Source organism: Globicephala melas, chromosome 11 (assembly GCF_963455315.2).
Source record: "Globicephala melas chromosome 11, mGloMel1.2, whole genome shotgun sequence".
Lineage (NCBI taxonomy): Eukaryota > Metazoa > Chordata > Mammalia > Artiodactyla > Delphinidae > Globicephala > Globicephala melas.
Window position 1 is genome coordinate 47,424,584 of NC_083324.2, and position 15,664 is coordinate 47,440,247.

Below are 15,664 nucleotides of genomic sequence, written 5' to 3' on the forward strand. Positions count from 1 at the left end.
CCCACTCCCTGAGGATGAGACTGAGATAGGTAATTCCCAAGGCCGTGCTTATCTGGGAGCAGCAGAAGGAGTGAGAAAGCCCTTGTGCCATGGCACAAAAGGGAGAATTTCTCATTATTCCTTTACATTCCACCCCTGCCTTGGCAGGTGAACACACACACAGTGGGGCTGTGGAACCTGTCCTCAGCCTGCACCTGAGTGGGAAGACCACCCACACTAGCGGACGCCTGGGCTAAAAAGATGTGGGCAGCGTGGAGGCGAGTGGCGCCTTTGCCCACTCCCGGCCCTCACAGACACGGCCCACCCACACTCCCTAATCAGACAACTCCTCGTCCTCAGAGGTCAGCTAAGACATTAAGGACTCTGAAAAGCCTGTCTGAACTACTCTCCTCCTGGCTTGGGCCTCTGGTTCCTCCAGACACAGTCAATTTTGACCTAGTCGTCTCAAGTCCAACATGGTACCTTTGTTGGAATGAATCTCACCCTAGCTCCCCGAGAAGGGGCCATTTTTGGATCTCCAGGGCTGGCCTCGGGGCAGGACTGACCCTGCCCCCACCAAGCTGGACTGGGACCGGAAATCATGGTCTGAGATCCACAGCCCCAGATCCGGCCACTCAACTCCAGCCCGAGATCATCTGGGGGCCTGGCCCTCAGTCCTCCTGTTTGTCTATTTCCCCTTCTCCAGATTGCAAAGACAGGTTGGAGAGACTGTCTTGGTCCACATTTGTCATCGTGGCGTTGAAAATGGTGTTCTTGGCCACTTCCTCTGTCACATCGTCACATAACATGTCCTCGCTCGACATGTCCTCGCTCAAGGTCCTGAAGAAACCATTGGAGAAAAACTCATGAGCTGCATGTTTTTGGGAGCTGAGAAAAGCAGCACCGGCCAGGCCTGGCTCTGCACTCCTGAGAGGTGGGTCTTTCCCACGCCTTGGCAGGTCCCCAGCCAAGCTTCGCCACGAGCCCGGGAGGGACCCTCACCTCCAGGAGCAGACCTGTTCCATCTCCCAACCCTAGTCAGACCCTTCACTCTTCTGCATCTTTGGGACGCTATCCACCATCTTCATCACGAGCATTTACTGAGCACTTGCCTCGAGCCACTGTGCCAACCACTTTATTATTTTTTAATTAATTAATTAATTAGTTTTAGTTATTTTTGGCCGCACCATGTGGCTTGTGGGATTTTAGTTCCCTGACCAGGGATCGAATCCCAGGCCCTCTGCATTGAGAGTGCAGAGTCCTAACCACTGGACCGCCAGGAAATTCCTCCAACCACTTTATATGGGTGTAACCTTCCCAAATCCCTATGAGATAGGAAGGCTCAGCTCCATGTCTTTACCTCTCTGTGCCTCAGTTTCCTCACCTGTAAAATGAGGGATAGTGACAGGACCTACCTGTCACTATTGTATGTGGTGGTTGTTAGGATGAAATGTGAAAAGGCATGTATCTAGAACAGGACCTGACACATGGTAAATGCTTCATACAGCTTAGCTATTATTATTACTATGTTATCATCCCATTTTGCAAATGTAGAAACTGAGTCTCAGCAGTATTAGGTAACTTCCCTGTGCACATACTAGGAAGTTTTAGCAGAGATAGAAATCCAGACCCTTTGGCTCCAGAGCCTGTGTTCTTACCTACTATGCTGTCACTCTGCTGCATGGCACTCCCACTCTCTACAATGGGGCAAACGCCTATTCATCCTTCAAAGCCCTACTCAAATATCACTTTCTCTGGGAAACCTGCCCCAACTCCCCATACTAAAGTTCCTCCCTCCTGGGGTCCCTATATGTCCTGTACATCCCTCTGTCAGAGTCCATTGGTGATAACTGTTTGCGTATCTGTCTCCCTATAAACTATGGCTTGCTTAAGCCTGGGGACTTCTTACCAGCCCTGGTACAATGCCTAGCAGAGGTGGTATCAATGAGAGTTTGAAAAAGGAGGCAAGGAGGAGGGGGTGGTGGGGAGGAGGACTGAGGAAGGCCAAAGGCCCCTGTGCTATTAGCAGAGGGCACTGTAGGACATGAAACAGCCTCTGCTCCTCCCTGTTGCTCAGGTCCAGGAAGAGAGTTCTGGGCTTTGCTGGCCCAAATCCCAGAAGGGATGGTGCTACCAATCACGACAAGCCTTCTCCAGTGGCACTAGGAGACCAGAGACCAGAAGTGCCCATGAAGCAGTTGGGTGGAGTGCATTTCCCACATGGGGTCCTGGGCTACTGGGGCCAAGAGGCCAGAGTCGTAAATCAAGACTGGGTCCTTTGTGAGCACCTGGGAGTTCAGAAATGAATGGAGAGGTACTCAGAAAGCTGGTTCCAAGCCAGTCCCCTGTGCCCCGGGAGGGGAGGGAGCCCTGAGTATTTCGAAGGGCATCACCCCAGTCCAGACAGGCACCAGGGGATGAGGAAAGAAGAAGATGTGGCCCAGGCTAGGTCAGGAGAGCCAGGCAGGATGGGAGCTGGCAGAGGCTGAGCTGGACAGAGGTACGTGGCAGCATCCAGTAGAGCTAGGGTGTCTGCTGTGGACATAGAGTAGCCCTTGTATCATAGGCCCTTCTGGCAAAGGGGCAGGGATGGACAGTGCTTGAGAACGAGGCCCTGTTCTGACCAGAGCCCAGAAGCCTCACACACCTACCTTCTCTCTGGCGGAAGGTGCTCCAGGCTGTCAGGGATGGGCTGATCTTGCGTTTCTGGCAGCTTGACGCAGAAGAACAAAGCCACGAAGGCTGAGATGCAGCAGAGAAAGACGGGTAGGATGGCGATGTTCTGGTTGACGACTATCAAGGATGAGATACCTCCAGCAGCCCAGACCAAAGACAGTAGCCCCAGACCTGTCGCCCTGGAAGGGGAGGTGAAAGTTCATTTGGGGGCTTCTTGGGCCCAGAGACTGGGTAGGGTGGAAAAAGGTTTTAGGGAAAACCCCACACCCTCATCTCCACCCTGTCCCAACTCACTGTGCAACCTTGGAGAATTTAGTTCTTTACTGTTGCAAGGTAGGTAGTAGTTTCTTCATGGGTCCAGGAGTGGGAGAAGTAAGACCACATACCATAGCGTGGGTATGCGTGGGAGGGTGGGGAGGAGGATACTGCAGCCATCACCAAGGGCCCCCGTGGAGAAGGGCCTGAACCTCAGAGAGGCCCAGTCACATTTCAGGCAGTCAGTGCAAGTCAGGGACTGGAGTCAGACTGCCTAGGTCCAAATCCCACTTCTGCCACCTGCTATGTTTGACCTTGAGCCAGTGCCCTTATCTCTCTGATTTCCTGTCTGAAATAGGGTTAATCACGGTGTTAGGGGGATTTTTTTTGGTGAGGGTTAGATGGAGTAACCCATGTAAATTGCTTAGCAGGGTGCCTCTCAGCAGGTGATTGCCCAATCTCAGCTGCTGTTACCCATCTTGCTATTGCCCCACACTCCCCATGCCCCCACGGCCATCACCCACCAGGCCCCCTACCTGAGGACAGTGGGGAGGAGCTCAGAAGGGTAGATGTAGAACACGGTGACCGCGGCGGCCAGGCTGAACTCTCCAAGCACAATTATCAAGACCAAGAGGGATTTCAACTCTGTGGCCAGACAATGTGGCCATCCTTCCCTCGGGGCAGGTTGGGGGGCCTGCCCACCGGCCCTCCCTCAATCCCTCTTAGAAGGCATCTGAAGGTCTACCCAGACCACCTGGTCAGCTGGCCAGGAGACTCAGAGGAGGGTCAGTCTGCTAGAGGCCCAGCCAGGCCGGGAATTAGTACATCTACAGCGGGAGAGTTGGTCAGTGGAGTGGGGACCTCTGTGGCCTCTCAGGCCACCATCTACTGTGTGAACTCAGCTGTTGCACCTCTGCCTCCCTGTATTCCACATGTTCACCCAGCTTCACCCACCCCACGGCCAGCTCCTCCTGAAGCATGCACTCAGCCCCTGGCCTGCGTCTTGTGTGCCGGGCTCCCTGCTCAGGGCTCTCCCCACTTCCCCTTCATCCTCTGCAAGCCTGGTCCCTGGGGCCTGCACAGCTAGACGTTCCGGGATGCCCAACTCCAGACATGTACATTGGAGGAGGAAGAAAAGAGCCTGGGAAACGCCCTTCCTCAGGCCTGGGGAAGCTGGGAGCTGGACGCCCTGCTCACTGACCTGGAGCCAGGAGTTTCAGCTCCTTCCCCATCAGCCTCTGCTGGACCCTGCCCCAGGCCTCCCCACTCCCCACTTTGGGTCTGGCTTTACTTGGCTCTGGGATGAAACCGGAGATCTAATTTTATATATTGGGGATTTTCCTCCTAGTTCCTCTCACACATGTGAGAGTTTCAGACGTTTCTGCTTGACTCATTATAGACCCACTTTTTTAAAAAACCACCAAACAACAGAAATTGAACAATGGCTTTGTTTCCCCCATCTTGTTTTAGCCTGTCAACACTGCCAACATCTGGGAGAGGAAGAGTCCAGGTCAAGACACACAAAATTCCAGACCCCAGGGAAAGTGAGGGAGCCCCTTGAGGTGGACCCCGCATCCAGGCTCCGCCATCCCGGCCCCAGTGGCTGAAGGGGCTCTTGCGGTCAGCAATTCTGATCAGGTGAATGAACACTGACATCTTTTTTTCTTGGCCATGCCACGTGGCTTGCGGGATTAGGATTAGCTCCCTGACCAGGGATTGAACCCGGGGTCCCCTGCAGTAGAAGCTCGGAGTCCTAACCACCGGGCCGGCAGGATATTCCCAACACTGACATCTTTTTTTTTTGCAGTACGCGGGCCTCTCACTGTTGTGGCCTCTCCCGTTGCAGAGCACAGGCTCCGGACGCGCAGGCTCAGCGGCCATGGCTCACGGGCCCAGCCACTCCGCGGCATGTGGGATCCTCCCGGAGCGGGGCACAAACCCGTGTCCCCTGCATCGGCAGGCAGACTCTCAACCACTGCGCCACCAGGGAAGCCCCCAACACTGACATCTTGATGTCCACATCCTCAGCCCCGCCACACTCTTCTTGCCTTGTGACCTGGAGCATATGCATTGTCTTAAGGTTCTTTGAAATTCTGAAAATATTGCCAGCCCACCCTCCCATTTCCTTCCCTAGTTCTGAGTTGACAGGGCGCAGGGCACTGTGCCCGCCCTGGGAAGGAGTGGCCTCCATGCAAGAATTGTTCCTGAGAGTTTGGCCCAATGTTACGCTCAATCTTCAGTGGGCAAGTGATTTTTTCCTGGTGAGACTACAGATGAGACAGGGCAGGGGTAGCAGTTGAAGGACTACTTTTGCTGCATCTGTTCACATTTAATTATTGACAGGAGTTGGAATCAGGCAGAAGAAAGCTGCCCACTCTCCTGCACAAGGACGATTCCTCTGGACAGCACGTCCTCCCTTCCCAGGTCTCTGGGAGCTGCACGTGCCCTGTTTGGGATACCCCCTCCCCTCCGAGAGGGCAGTGCTCTAGAGGATGGCCCCTGCTCAGGACGTGCAGGGGCCTCTGTAGGGCAGGTGGGGTCTGGATGCATGAGGCTAACTGCCAAGGTGTTTTGTTGGCTGGATAGGGGCAGGAGGCAGGAGGGAGGGGTTTGAGGAAGCCGGAAGGCCGGGGGTGGCATCAGGGAGGTGAAGTGGGAGGTTAGGGGAAGCTGTACCTGAAGGGAGCAGAAGGCTAAGGAAGCACATGAGGGCACCTTGGAAGAAAGTCAAAATCAGGCTTCGCTTCCTCTTCAACTGCTCAAGGAGAAAGATGCAGCACAGCCGGGCGGGCACCTCCATCATGCCAGGAATCACTTGTGTGAAGTGGATGTTCACTCCCAATTCCTTCATCCTGAGGCTCAGCATATAATAGTTGCAACCGATAGCAAGCCTAGAATTCATTGCCAGAAGAGAGACACTTAGAGAAAAAGACACACACAGAAAGCCGGGGCCAGGAATAAAGACAGAGGCAGAGGAGAGCACAGCAGGGTGGCAGTGGAGGACAGAAATGAGCACAGAGATCTGGGCTCTGCAGGCTGCACCAGGGTCCTCAGGCCATGCTCTCCCTGCAGGCTGCCCACGCCCATCATCTCCCTGTACCCCTGGCCTGCAAGGCCGTTTGCAGTCCCTGCTGGGTACTCACCACATGCTGCACATCACCAAGGTCACCTTGCGGAGGTGCCTGTTGCTATAGAAGTCCAGGATAGAGGCCGTAGTCACCTTCTTTCCAGGCAGCTGCAGCTACAGGACAAGCAGGACCAGCCAGAGGCAGGGCCGAGACCCCAGCTTGCTCCTTCCCCCAACAGGACTCACGAGGCCCCCCTGCCCCCCACAGGGCCAGCCTGGCCTCTGTCTTTCCCCTAGCAGGGCTTGATTTTGCTGTCACCATGCTCCTCAAGCAGTGGGCTGGGGACACCCTTTGGGCCGAGGTCCTACCTGAAAGGATGAGGAGGGAAGAGGCCCTTGCATAGCCCCCTGCCCTGGTCCCACTCTAGGCCTGAAGCTTCTTACGTTATCCAGCAGACTTACAGGAATGGTCTTCTTGTTCACACCAGCTGCATAGCACAGCACCTGCTTGGCCTCTTTCAGCTTCCCTTTCATCATCAGCCACCGTGGGGACTCTGGGAGAATCCTGCATGGCCCGCCCCTCTCTTACCCGTCACTCCAAGATGCCCCGCAGACCCAAGGTGGCACCATCCCAGCCTCAGTGGTGGCCATCCTGCTCCAGCATGAGGTGACTCAGGTGTTGGAGGCCCTGAAGGTGACCATCAACCTTGGCCTCCCTCGCCCACCCCTGGCAGTCAGCCCGTCCCCTGCCCAAGCCATACACAGTACCCACTGCTGCTCAGTGACACCCTGCCCACTGGCTGCCTTTGCACTACAGCTTCCTTTCCTCAGAGCCACCTCTAAGAGCTGTTTTCTATCTTGGGGGTTGTCCCCACCTGCCAGGCATACTGTCCTCCCCGTCTACACCCTCTAATAGAGCCTCGTTCTTGTAGTTGGGGAATTCTCCTGTTTCCTCTCCATCTCCTAATAGCCTGGAGAGTATGGGGGCAGGACCCCAGGTTTGACCCCAGGGCCCAGCCCCTGCCTCGGTGAGTGGTCTCCACTCTGCCCCATCTCCTCCCCGCCACATCTCCCATTGCCTTTGACCTCAAAAGGCCCCTGGTTCTTCCCGATGCTACCAGGTTGAAGAATCCACACAGATTAACATTTAAAGCACTTAAGTGCCCTTATCTTATCAGTTAATCCCCCCCCCAAGCCCCGAACTAGTATGATTATTCCCATTTTATTCTCAGCCTCAGCGAGTAAGGGCTTGCCCAAGGTCACAGAGTCAGAGCTAGTATGAACCTGATAAGGCACTCTTGACAAAACTATGCCATCAGTCCCTGCTGTGTTCTTGCAACTGTCCCTCGTCCCGCCCCAGCCTGGACTCTGTGGCTGGTCACTGTACACACACACCCAGGACTCTAGAGACAACGTCATCCCCTCTACCTGCCCCTGCTCCTACTCCCCCCAGACCCAGGGGCCAGCAACCAGTCACCCTGTTATCCTTCTCCACTCTAAGGCTGCAAAACTGTCCTCAAGAAAGTCACCAAGGGTCTTCCCTGGTGGCACAGTGGTTAAGAATCTGCCTGTCAATGCAGGGGACACAGGTTCGAGCCCTGGTCCAGGAAGATCCCACATGCCGCGGAGCAACGAAGCCTGTGCACCACAACTACTGAGCCTGTGCTCTAGAGCCTGTGCGCCACAGCTACTGAAGCCCATGCTTTCTAGGGCCTGTGTGCCACAACTACTGAGTCCGCGTGCTGCAACTACTGAGGCCCGCCCTAGAGCCTGTGCTCTGCAACAAGAGAAGCCACCGCAATGAGAAGCCCACGCACCGCAACAAAGAGTAGCCCCCGCTCGCCGCAACTAGAGAAAGCCTACATGCAGCAATGAAGACCCAAATGCAGCCAAAAAACCAAACCAAACAAACAAAACTGTCTCTGAAATTCAATTTGGCACTGGTGCACAGAGGCCGAGTTTTTGGCATCAAGGCTGAGGAAGAAAGGGGCATCAATAGCAAGGACAAGGCTGAGGGTAAATAGGGGAACTGAGCAGAAGTCCCATGATGATAACAAGGGTACCAGCCTCCAGCCCCACTGGGGAGCAGAGCAGCCTGAGCCAGGCAACTCACTGGCTTTGGGATCCCTCAGGGAAAAGGTACCTGACATTTGATCATCCAGTAGTAGTGGTTCTCAAAGTGTGATCAGTGGATCAACCACATCAGCATCATCTGGGAACTTGCTGGAAATGCAGGTCTTCAGGCCCCATCCCAGTCCTACTGAGCCAGAAACTCTGGGAGTGGGGCCCTATCCTCAATGTTTTAACAAGTCCCCAGGTGATTCTGATGCTCCAATCAATTTGCAATCTATTGCCCTAAAGGATTACCAGTCAAGGAGCTCCCGCGCAGTTTCCCCCATTAGCTTCTTAGTGACTTACTCTTAAATAAGAAAGGATGGGGGCTTCCCTGGTGGCACAGTGGTTGAGAGTCCGCCTGCCGATGCAGAGGACACGGGTTCGTGCCCCGGTCCGGGAAGATCCCACATGCCGCGGAGCGGCTGGGCCCGTGAGCCATGGCCGCTGAGCCTGCGCGTCCGGAGCCTGTGCTCCGCAACGGGAGAGGCCACAACAGTAAGAGGCCCGCGTACTGCAAAAAAAAAAAAAAAAAAGAAAAAAGAAAGGATGATCCAAGGTCACCAAATAGTAAAGAAAACCTCTCCAATTAAAAAGGGCCCAAAATAAGTAAAAAAAAAAAAAATGGACCCCAGAGGACACAGATAATGTAAGGGACAGGAGAGAAAAAAGAAAACTCTAACTTGTATCCCCAAAACCACTTGAGGACTTCCCTGGCAGTCCAGTGGTTAAAACACTGCATTTCCAATGCAGGGGCCACGGGTTTGATCCCTGCTTGGGAAATTAAGAGTCCACATGCCATGCACGGCGTGGCCAAAAAAAAAAAAACAAACCGTTTGAGAATGTTTCGCAGTTTTATTTTCATAAAACAAATTCCAGGGTTTCCCTGGTAGCTCAGTGGTTAAGAATCCGCCTGCCAATGCAGGGCACACGGGTTCGAGCCCTGGTCCGGGAAGATCCCACATGCTGCGGAGCAGCTAAGCCTGTGCGCCACAACTACTGAGCCTGCGCTCTGGAGCCCGAGAGCCACAACTACTGAGCCCACGTGCCACAACTACTGAAGCCTGTGCGTGTACAGCCCGTGCTCTGCAACAAGAGAAGCCACCTCAATGAGAAGCCCGCGCACCGCAAGGAAGAGTAGCCCCTGCTCGCCGCAACTAGAGAAAGCCCGCGCGCAGCAACGAAGACCCAACACAGCCAAAAAATAAATAAAATTTTTAAAAAATCCAAATGCTATCACGAAAAAAACGAGGGCCTTTTTTGCCTGGAATTTCAGCTAAGTCCCAAAGCTAGTAAGAATGGCTGATAACCTCACCTTCTAAAGAGAGGTTTTACCACATTCAGGACAGGACTTATTAAAGAAATAATAATAACACAAAACAGCCCAGCAGCCAGCTCCCTTGGCCACCTAGAAAGGCTGGAAATTTCCTGTTCATGGAAGTGAGAGGGTCTTGAATCTCTTCCCCTCCCTACGTTGCTCACCAGGTCAAGCCTGGTGAAGGGCACTGCCTTAGAGAAAGGGAGTCTGTCCTTCCATTCTCTGGCTGGGGCTTGCTGATTCAGACACTTGTGGGCTTGCCCTGGTACCTGTACTCTAGACAGAAGAGTTTCTGGTAGAGTCCTTGTGTGTCTCCTGAATTTGGAGGACTTACACAAACCCAGAGACTGGGGTCCCTTCTCCCTCTGGGTATGGTCAGGCAGGAGGTTGGTGTGAGCAGCCCACAGTGGCAGCCTGGGGGGTGGGGGCCAATGAGTTTTTAGCCAAGTGGACCCTGATGTCTTGAAGGCACCCCGTGTGCTAGGGCGAGAAGACCTCTGCAGAAAGAGGCTATGGGGTGAACTGCTAGGGACAGGAGCTGGAGGAAGTCACAACGACAGTGCCTGGAGCATTTGGAAATGCCAACACTCTGAAGACACACAGATGGGCTCCTGGGGCATTTGAACATCTGCCCTACGGAGGACACTGACCACTGATGACACATCTTTTGTCATTTTTCTCTGATGCTGGGAACCTGGAATATCAGAGCAGGGAGACAGAGGAGGAAAGCAAAGGTCAGAACAGACTAGGTTGAGCTACCTAGCCACCAGGGAGAAGGTGTGAACTGGATATAAGACCAAGTTTTAAATGGGGACATGACTGGATTTTTAAATGACTGCCAGTGAAGCTTAATGATCAAAATGAGACTTTTTCTTACAACCAAGAATGATGGGAAAGAGACACAACCTGCCCAAGATATTGTCAAGTGTCAGGCGAGGGACAGCTGACAGGACATGTCTGCAGGTAGTGGTTGAAGAAAAATGGTGCCCCATTCAATAAGCTGTCTACTCATAGAATGTAGAACTATGTAGACATCGGCTGGAAGAAAGCCCTAAGGGAGATCAGTGTGATGGCTTCTGGGAAAGGATCTGAGGGCTGAGGGGAGCTGAAATTATTGACTTGTTTTCCATCACAAACCTTTTGATACTACTTAATCTTTAACCGTATGCATCAATTGCATTAATAACATTTTAAAAAATGTTTTAAGATCAAGTCATGAGGGGGTGGTGGTAGGATGAATTGGGAGATTGGGACTGACATAGATACACGAATATGTATAAAATAGTACTTCACTTTGCTGTGCAGTAGAAACTAACACAACATTGTAAAACAACTATACCTCCCCCCTCACCAAAAAAAAAAAATAGATCAAGTCATGCAACCCTCTTTCCCAGCTACATGCCATGCTACCTGGCATCAACTGGGTCCAGGTCCTCACACTCATTAGGGGTATCTCAACGACTGTTAAAGCTGGTCTCCAGCTTCTGCACAATTTGGAAGGTCTCCAAGCCACCTATGTGCCCTCACTTTTAACTGGTAACCCCAATTCTTACAATCCATACTGTGTACAGTGCAGTGGTTAAAATGCAGGGGCTTTGGAGCCAGAGAGGCTGAGTCAAATCCCAGGTCTCCCACTTTTTAGCTGTGTGACCTTGGGCAAGTTATTCTGACCCTCTGAAGCCTCTTCCCTCACCCCTCCCTCCAGCCTCTGGGACATGAGACTCACGCCCATCTTGTCAAGATAACATGTGATCATGTCAAGATTCAGTATGATCATTTCTTCACCCAGAACTGCCTAACCCTTAACAAGGTGATTTCAGCTTGCTCCCTCTCACCTCCCTATCTGCCTTCTCTTCTGTTCCTCTCCTTTTTCTTTTGCGGTATGCGGGCCTCTCACTGTGTGGCCTCTCCCGTTGCGGAGCACAGGCTCCGGACGTGCAGGCTCAGCGGCCATGGCTCACGGGCCCAGCCGCTCCGCGGCATGTGGGATCTTCCCGGACCGGGGCACGAACCCGTGTCCCCTGCATCGGCAGGCGGACTCTCAACCACTGCGCCACCAGGGAAGCCCCGTTCCTCTCCTTTTGCCACCTGCCCATAGTAAGCAGCGCCATCTTGCTCTTGCGCCCAGTCCCTCCTCATTACTCCTCCAAGTTTGCTCCATCAGTTGTCCCTTCATAGCTTCTGTCTTTCAGGTCTGTGACTCCCCTACCATTAAAAACATCAGAGACCCTTCCCTGACTCTGCCTTAGCTGCCCACAGACGTCCTCACTTTCCCCCTGCCTGCCTCAGTCCAACACTGGGAAAGTGTCACCTCCTGGATGGATATATTTTTCAGTTCCTCCTCGCTCCTCAACCTCCTGCCGCTCCGCGGAAGCCATGTCAAGGTCACTAAGGCCAACAGATCCTTCTCCAGCCTCACCTTTCTTGCCTTCAACCCTGACCATTCCCTTGTCCTTGAACTCTTGCCTTTCAAAACCTTTCCTTCTGGTTTTCTGCCCACCTCTCTGACATCTCTTTGAGGATCTCCTCTGATGGGGTTAATGCTGGGGTTCCAGAGGCTCTGCCCTTGGCTCCCCATACACTTTCTCCCAGGGAAAATCCCACCCACTCCAGCCCTTCAAGGACCCTCCACACCCCTCAATCTCCAGCCCAACAGACCCATCCCTGTGCATGCCCTGTATTCGTTTGCTCACCAGATATGAGATGAGGGGGAACACAGGTGCCCCACTCACCAGAAACAGCAGCCGCCAGTGGGGAAGGCTGTAGCCAAGTCCCGTCAGGAATATGACCCCCATAGCGAAAAAGCAGTGTCCCAGGGTGATGGCGTGGGCCCGGCGCATGCCCACTAGCCACTCAGCGACTGTGCAGAGGCCAGGAGGACAAAATCATACTCAGCTCAAGGTACCCAGGGCTGCCCCTGTCCCCAGCCTTCTGAGATGCCCCAGCCCTGCTCAGGAACTGGGTTTCTTCTGCCTGCTCAGGATCCGGGTCCAGAGACAGCACTTCAAAGCCAGGCAGAGTGCCTCTGCGTCCCCAGGGCACACTGGCCTGGGGTCCAAACCACAGACATAGCCTCCAGTCTGTCATCAATTTGGCTGTTCCCTTGGAACACCTCCCCCTGACCACACGCCTGTCATTAAGAAGCTCTGGCCCTGGGTACAGCACCTCACATGTGGCCTGACACAGGCAAGGCGAGACATCACTGTCCTTGTCTTGGTTCTTAGTGTATCAGTGCTTTGGCCACCTAGACCCCGGCCTTTGTGGAGGACCCAGTTCCCTCTGGCTGGGCTCTGAAAATTTCCCAATGAGGAACGGGAGCAGGGTTCCCCAGCAGGTTCCTGTGAGGCTGAATAAATGTACGGGCACTTGGGAATTGTGCATCACACAGGCCTGGGGTGGAATCCCAGTTCCTTCACTGAACTGCCCTGTGACCCTGAGTAAGTTGGTTAACTTCCTGAGGTTCAAGTACCTTCCTGAGCTAAAGGAATAATAGATTAGTGCTACCGAACAGACAGCTGCCAGGATGAAAGGAGGCAATACATATAGAGGGCTTAGCAGCTACCTGGCCCAGGTGGGGGAAGCAAGGGGTATGAAGGGGGGATGTGTGGGGTACCAGGGGGATGACAGTGCAAGGGCAGTGTGGGCACAGATTCTCTGCCATCTCTAGGCCTCCACAGCCTGCCTGCCTGGGCCACAACTCCCCCTGTCCTGCGGGCTCCCAGTAGGTACACGCGCGCCCCGCCCCCCCACCTCACTTAAAGACGCGCTGCTGATGGCGTAGCCCACCGCAGCTTGGGACACGCCAAAGCGGAAGAACAGATATTGGTGAAAACTGTTGACAAAGGCTGTCCCGAAGCCGAAGATGATCAGTCCCAGCAGCGACAGCAGGATGACTGGGTGGCGGCCCAGCCTGCGCGCGTGCAAGGGAGGGGAGACTGCGCCAAGTGCATGGACCTAGGTGGCTGGCCCCAGCCCGCTCCCAGCACCAAGACCAGGCCCCGAGCCGTACACTTGCCTCCGGAGGGCCCCTACCCTTGCCTCCCCTAAATTGAGACCCTTCAGCTCTGAATGGCCACAAGGAGGAGGCAGGGGTGTCCCGGGGACCAGAGGGAACTCTGGAAGACTTACTTGTCAGTTATGAACCCGAAGAGGAAAGACCCTGTCAAGAGTCCCACCAAGTACATGTTCTGCACGATTTCCGGGTTCGGTTCCTTGCCACACACCGAGTCAAACTGGGGGTTATATGCAGGGATTGGCCACAGGCCTCCATCCAGGGCCTTCTAGGTTGAGACTGAGCCTCCACCCAGGGTGGGCCTTTAGGCAGAAGGGGCCTGGGACAGGGGCAGGTAACTGTGTGCAGCATGCCTCAGCTCTGTTACCTCTGCATCTCATCCTGCATCTGGCAGACTCTAGGAGTTAGGCCTGGAGAGAGGGACCAGAGACACAGGCCAAGAAGGGGGCTGGGTGAAGAGGTAACGGAGCAAAGGCCAGAATCACCCAAGACCCTTTTCCAAGTACAGATGCTAGGCCTCACCCTAGAGAATCAAACTGGGCAGTTCTGTGCTGTGAAGGGCCCAGGTAGCAGCTTAGGCTGAGAAACTCCATAAGAGATACCAGATCAAAGATGCTTCTTTCCCCAGTTCCCTAATTTCTGTGATTTCAGAGGGCAGAGCCACAACTACAGAAGCAATTCCCTGGGCAGGTGGCAAACCCTGCCACCTGACATCTGCCCCTAGTCCCCAATCTACTCTAGCTTCCTGGTTAAGACCTGTAAGACCAGGGTTGGGCAGCAGGAGTCCTGTTTCTGCCTTGGCCCTGCCTCTGTGGGTTGACCTTGGGCCAATTGCTTCCCCTCCCTGAGCCTCAGTTTCCCCACCTGTTCAGTGAGGGTGAGGGCAAATCTCTGGAGTCCTGGGTTAGCTACAGACAACTCAGGACAAGGCATACCTCATTGATCAGTGATCGCTTCTTGACCTCAGGATAGATCCACCCATCTTGACATGAGTCTCTGCGGTTGAGCCCAAAATGGATGATAGACTCCAGATCCCAGTCCACAGGCAAGTACATGAGGCAAGTCAGGAAACTGCCATTGGGTGCTTGGGGCAGGGTCAGATTCAGCCGCTCAGACTCCGTCAGGTTGGGGCCCACTGCCAGTATCCAGCTGGTGTTGCAATAGGGCTTCTGTGGTGTGAACACGAAGATGTCAGCAAACAAGAAGAAGGTAGACAGGATGTTGGGAATGAAGGTGAGGGCCACCAGCCTCCGCTGGAATGTGCCAAACTCCCCTACTGCATCCATGATGGTGGCAAACTTATCATCTTGCTTGGCTTCTATGGCCCTCAATCTGCGTAACAGCATGTCCAGAGAACAGGAACGGGGGCTTTCTGCTGCCTCATGTTGGTGGAAGCTCCTGAGATGATGCTGGGATTTGAACTCTACCTTGAAGTTGTTTTCCTTTGCCATCTGTTCAAAGAGAGGATGCAGCTCAGTCTTCACTGACACCACTTTTCAGATATCATAGACCAGCGTGGGAGGCACTGGCCAGAAACTGGCTTGAAACAGTTTGGATCCCAACCTTGATGTTCTCTGTACTTCCCTCCTTTGCTTCTGAAATTTCTTAATTTGTCCCCCATTGGCCCACCCATCCCTGATGTGTATAGAGCACTTAAGATTTTTTAATGTTTTAGAAAATGCTCTGCTTCTGTTATCATGAATGACTAAGTTCTGAGGAGCTCTCCTGCAACTTCCCCACAATGGAAACTTTGTTTACACACACACTGAGGCACCACCAGTCTTGCAAAAGGTAGGAGAGGTCTCCAGGGACCATTCCTTAAAAAAAACAAAACAGGAACTTCCCTGGTGGCGTAGTGGTTAAGAATCCGCCTGCCAATGCAGGGGACATGGGTTCGAGCCCTGGTCTGGGAAGATCCCACATGCCGTGGAACAGCTAAGCCCGTGCGCCACAACTACTGAGCCTGTACTCTAGAGCCGCGAGCCACAACCACTGAAGCCCGTGCGCCTAGAGCCCGTGCTCCGCAACAAGAGAAGCCACTGCAGTGAGAAGCCCGAGCACTGCAATGAAGAGTAGCCCCTGCTCGCTGCAACTAGATAAAGCCCGCGCGCAGCAACGAAGACCCAATGCAGCCAAGAATATATAAATTAATTAAAAAAACAAAACACACACACACAAATCTGGCTCTGAAGTGGCCATGAACTGAGGCCAAGGTGGGTGGCTGCAAGCCTTGATCACAGAGGTG

The 15,664-nt window shown here is 53.7% G+C and overlaps 1 protein-coding gene across 1 annotated transcript; it reads right to left on the reverse strand.

Moving 5' to 3' along the window:
• Nucleotides 1-419: 419 nt before the first annotated feature.
• SLC22A14 (solute carrier family 22 member 14) lies at nt 420-14,968 on the reverse strand. Its single transcript, XM_030830190.2, has 12 exons — nt 14,355-14,968; nt 13,536-13,639; nt 13,163-13,317; nt 12,101-12,267; nt 11,454-11,455; nt 6,422-6,542; nt 6,054-6,151; nt 5,587-5,801; nt 3,934-3,954; nt 3,447-3,579; nt 2,631-2,834; nt 420-819 (listed from the first exon to the last, which is right to left on the reverse strand). Exons 1-12 carry the CDS (start codon nt 14,868-14,870, stop codon nt 651-653), a joined length of 1,905 nt encoding a protein of 634 aa, XP_030686050.2. The 5' UTR covers nt 14,871-14,968; the 3' UTR covers nt 420-650.
• Nucleotides 14,969-15,664: the final 696 nt, after the last annotated feature.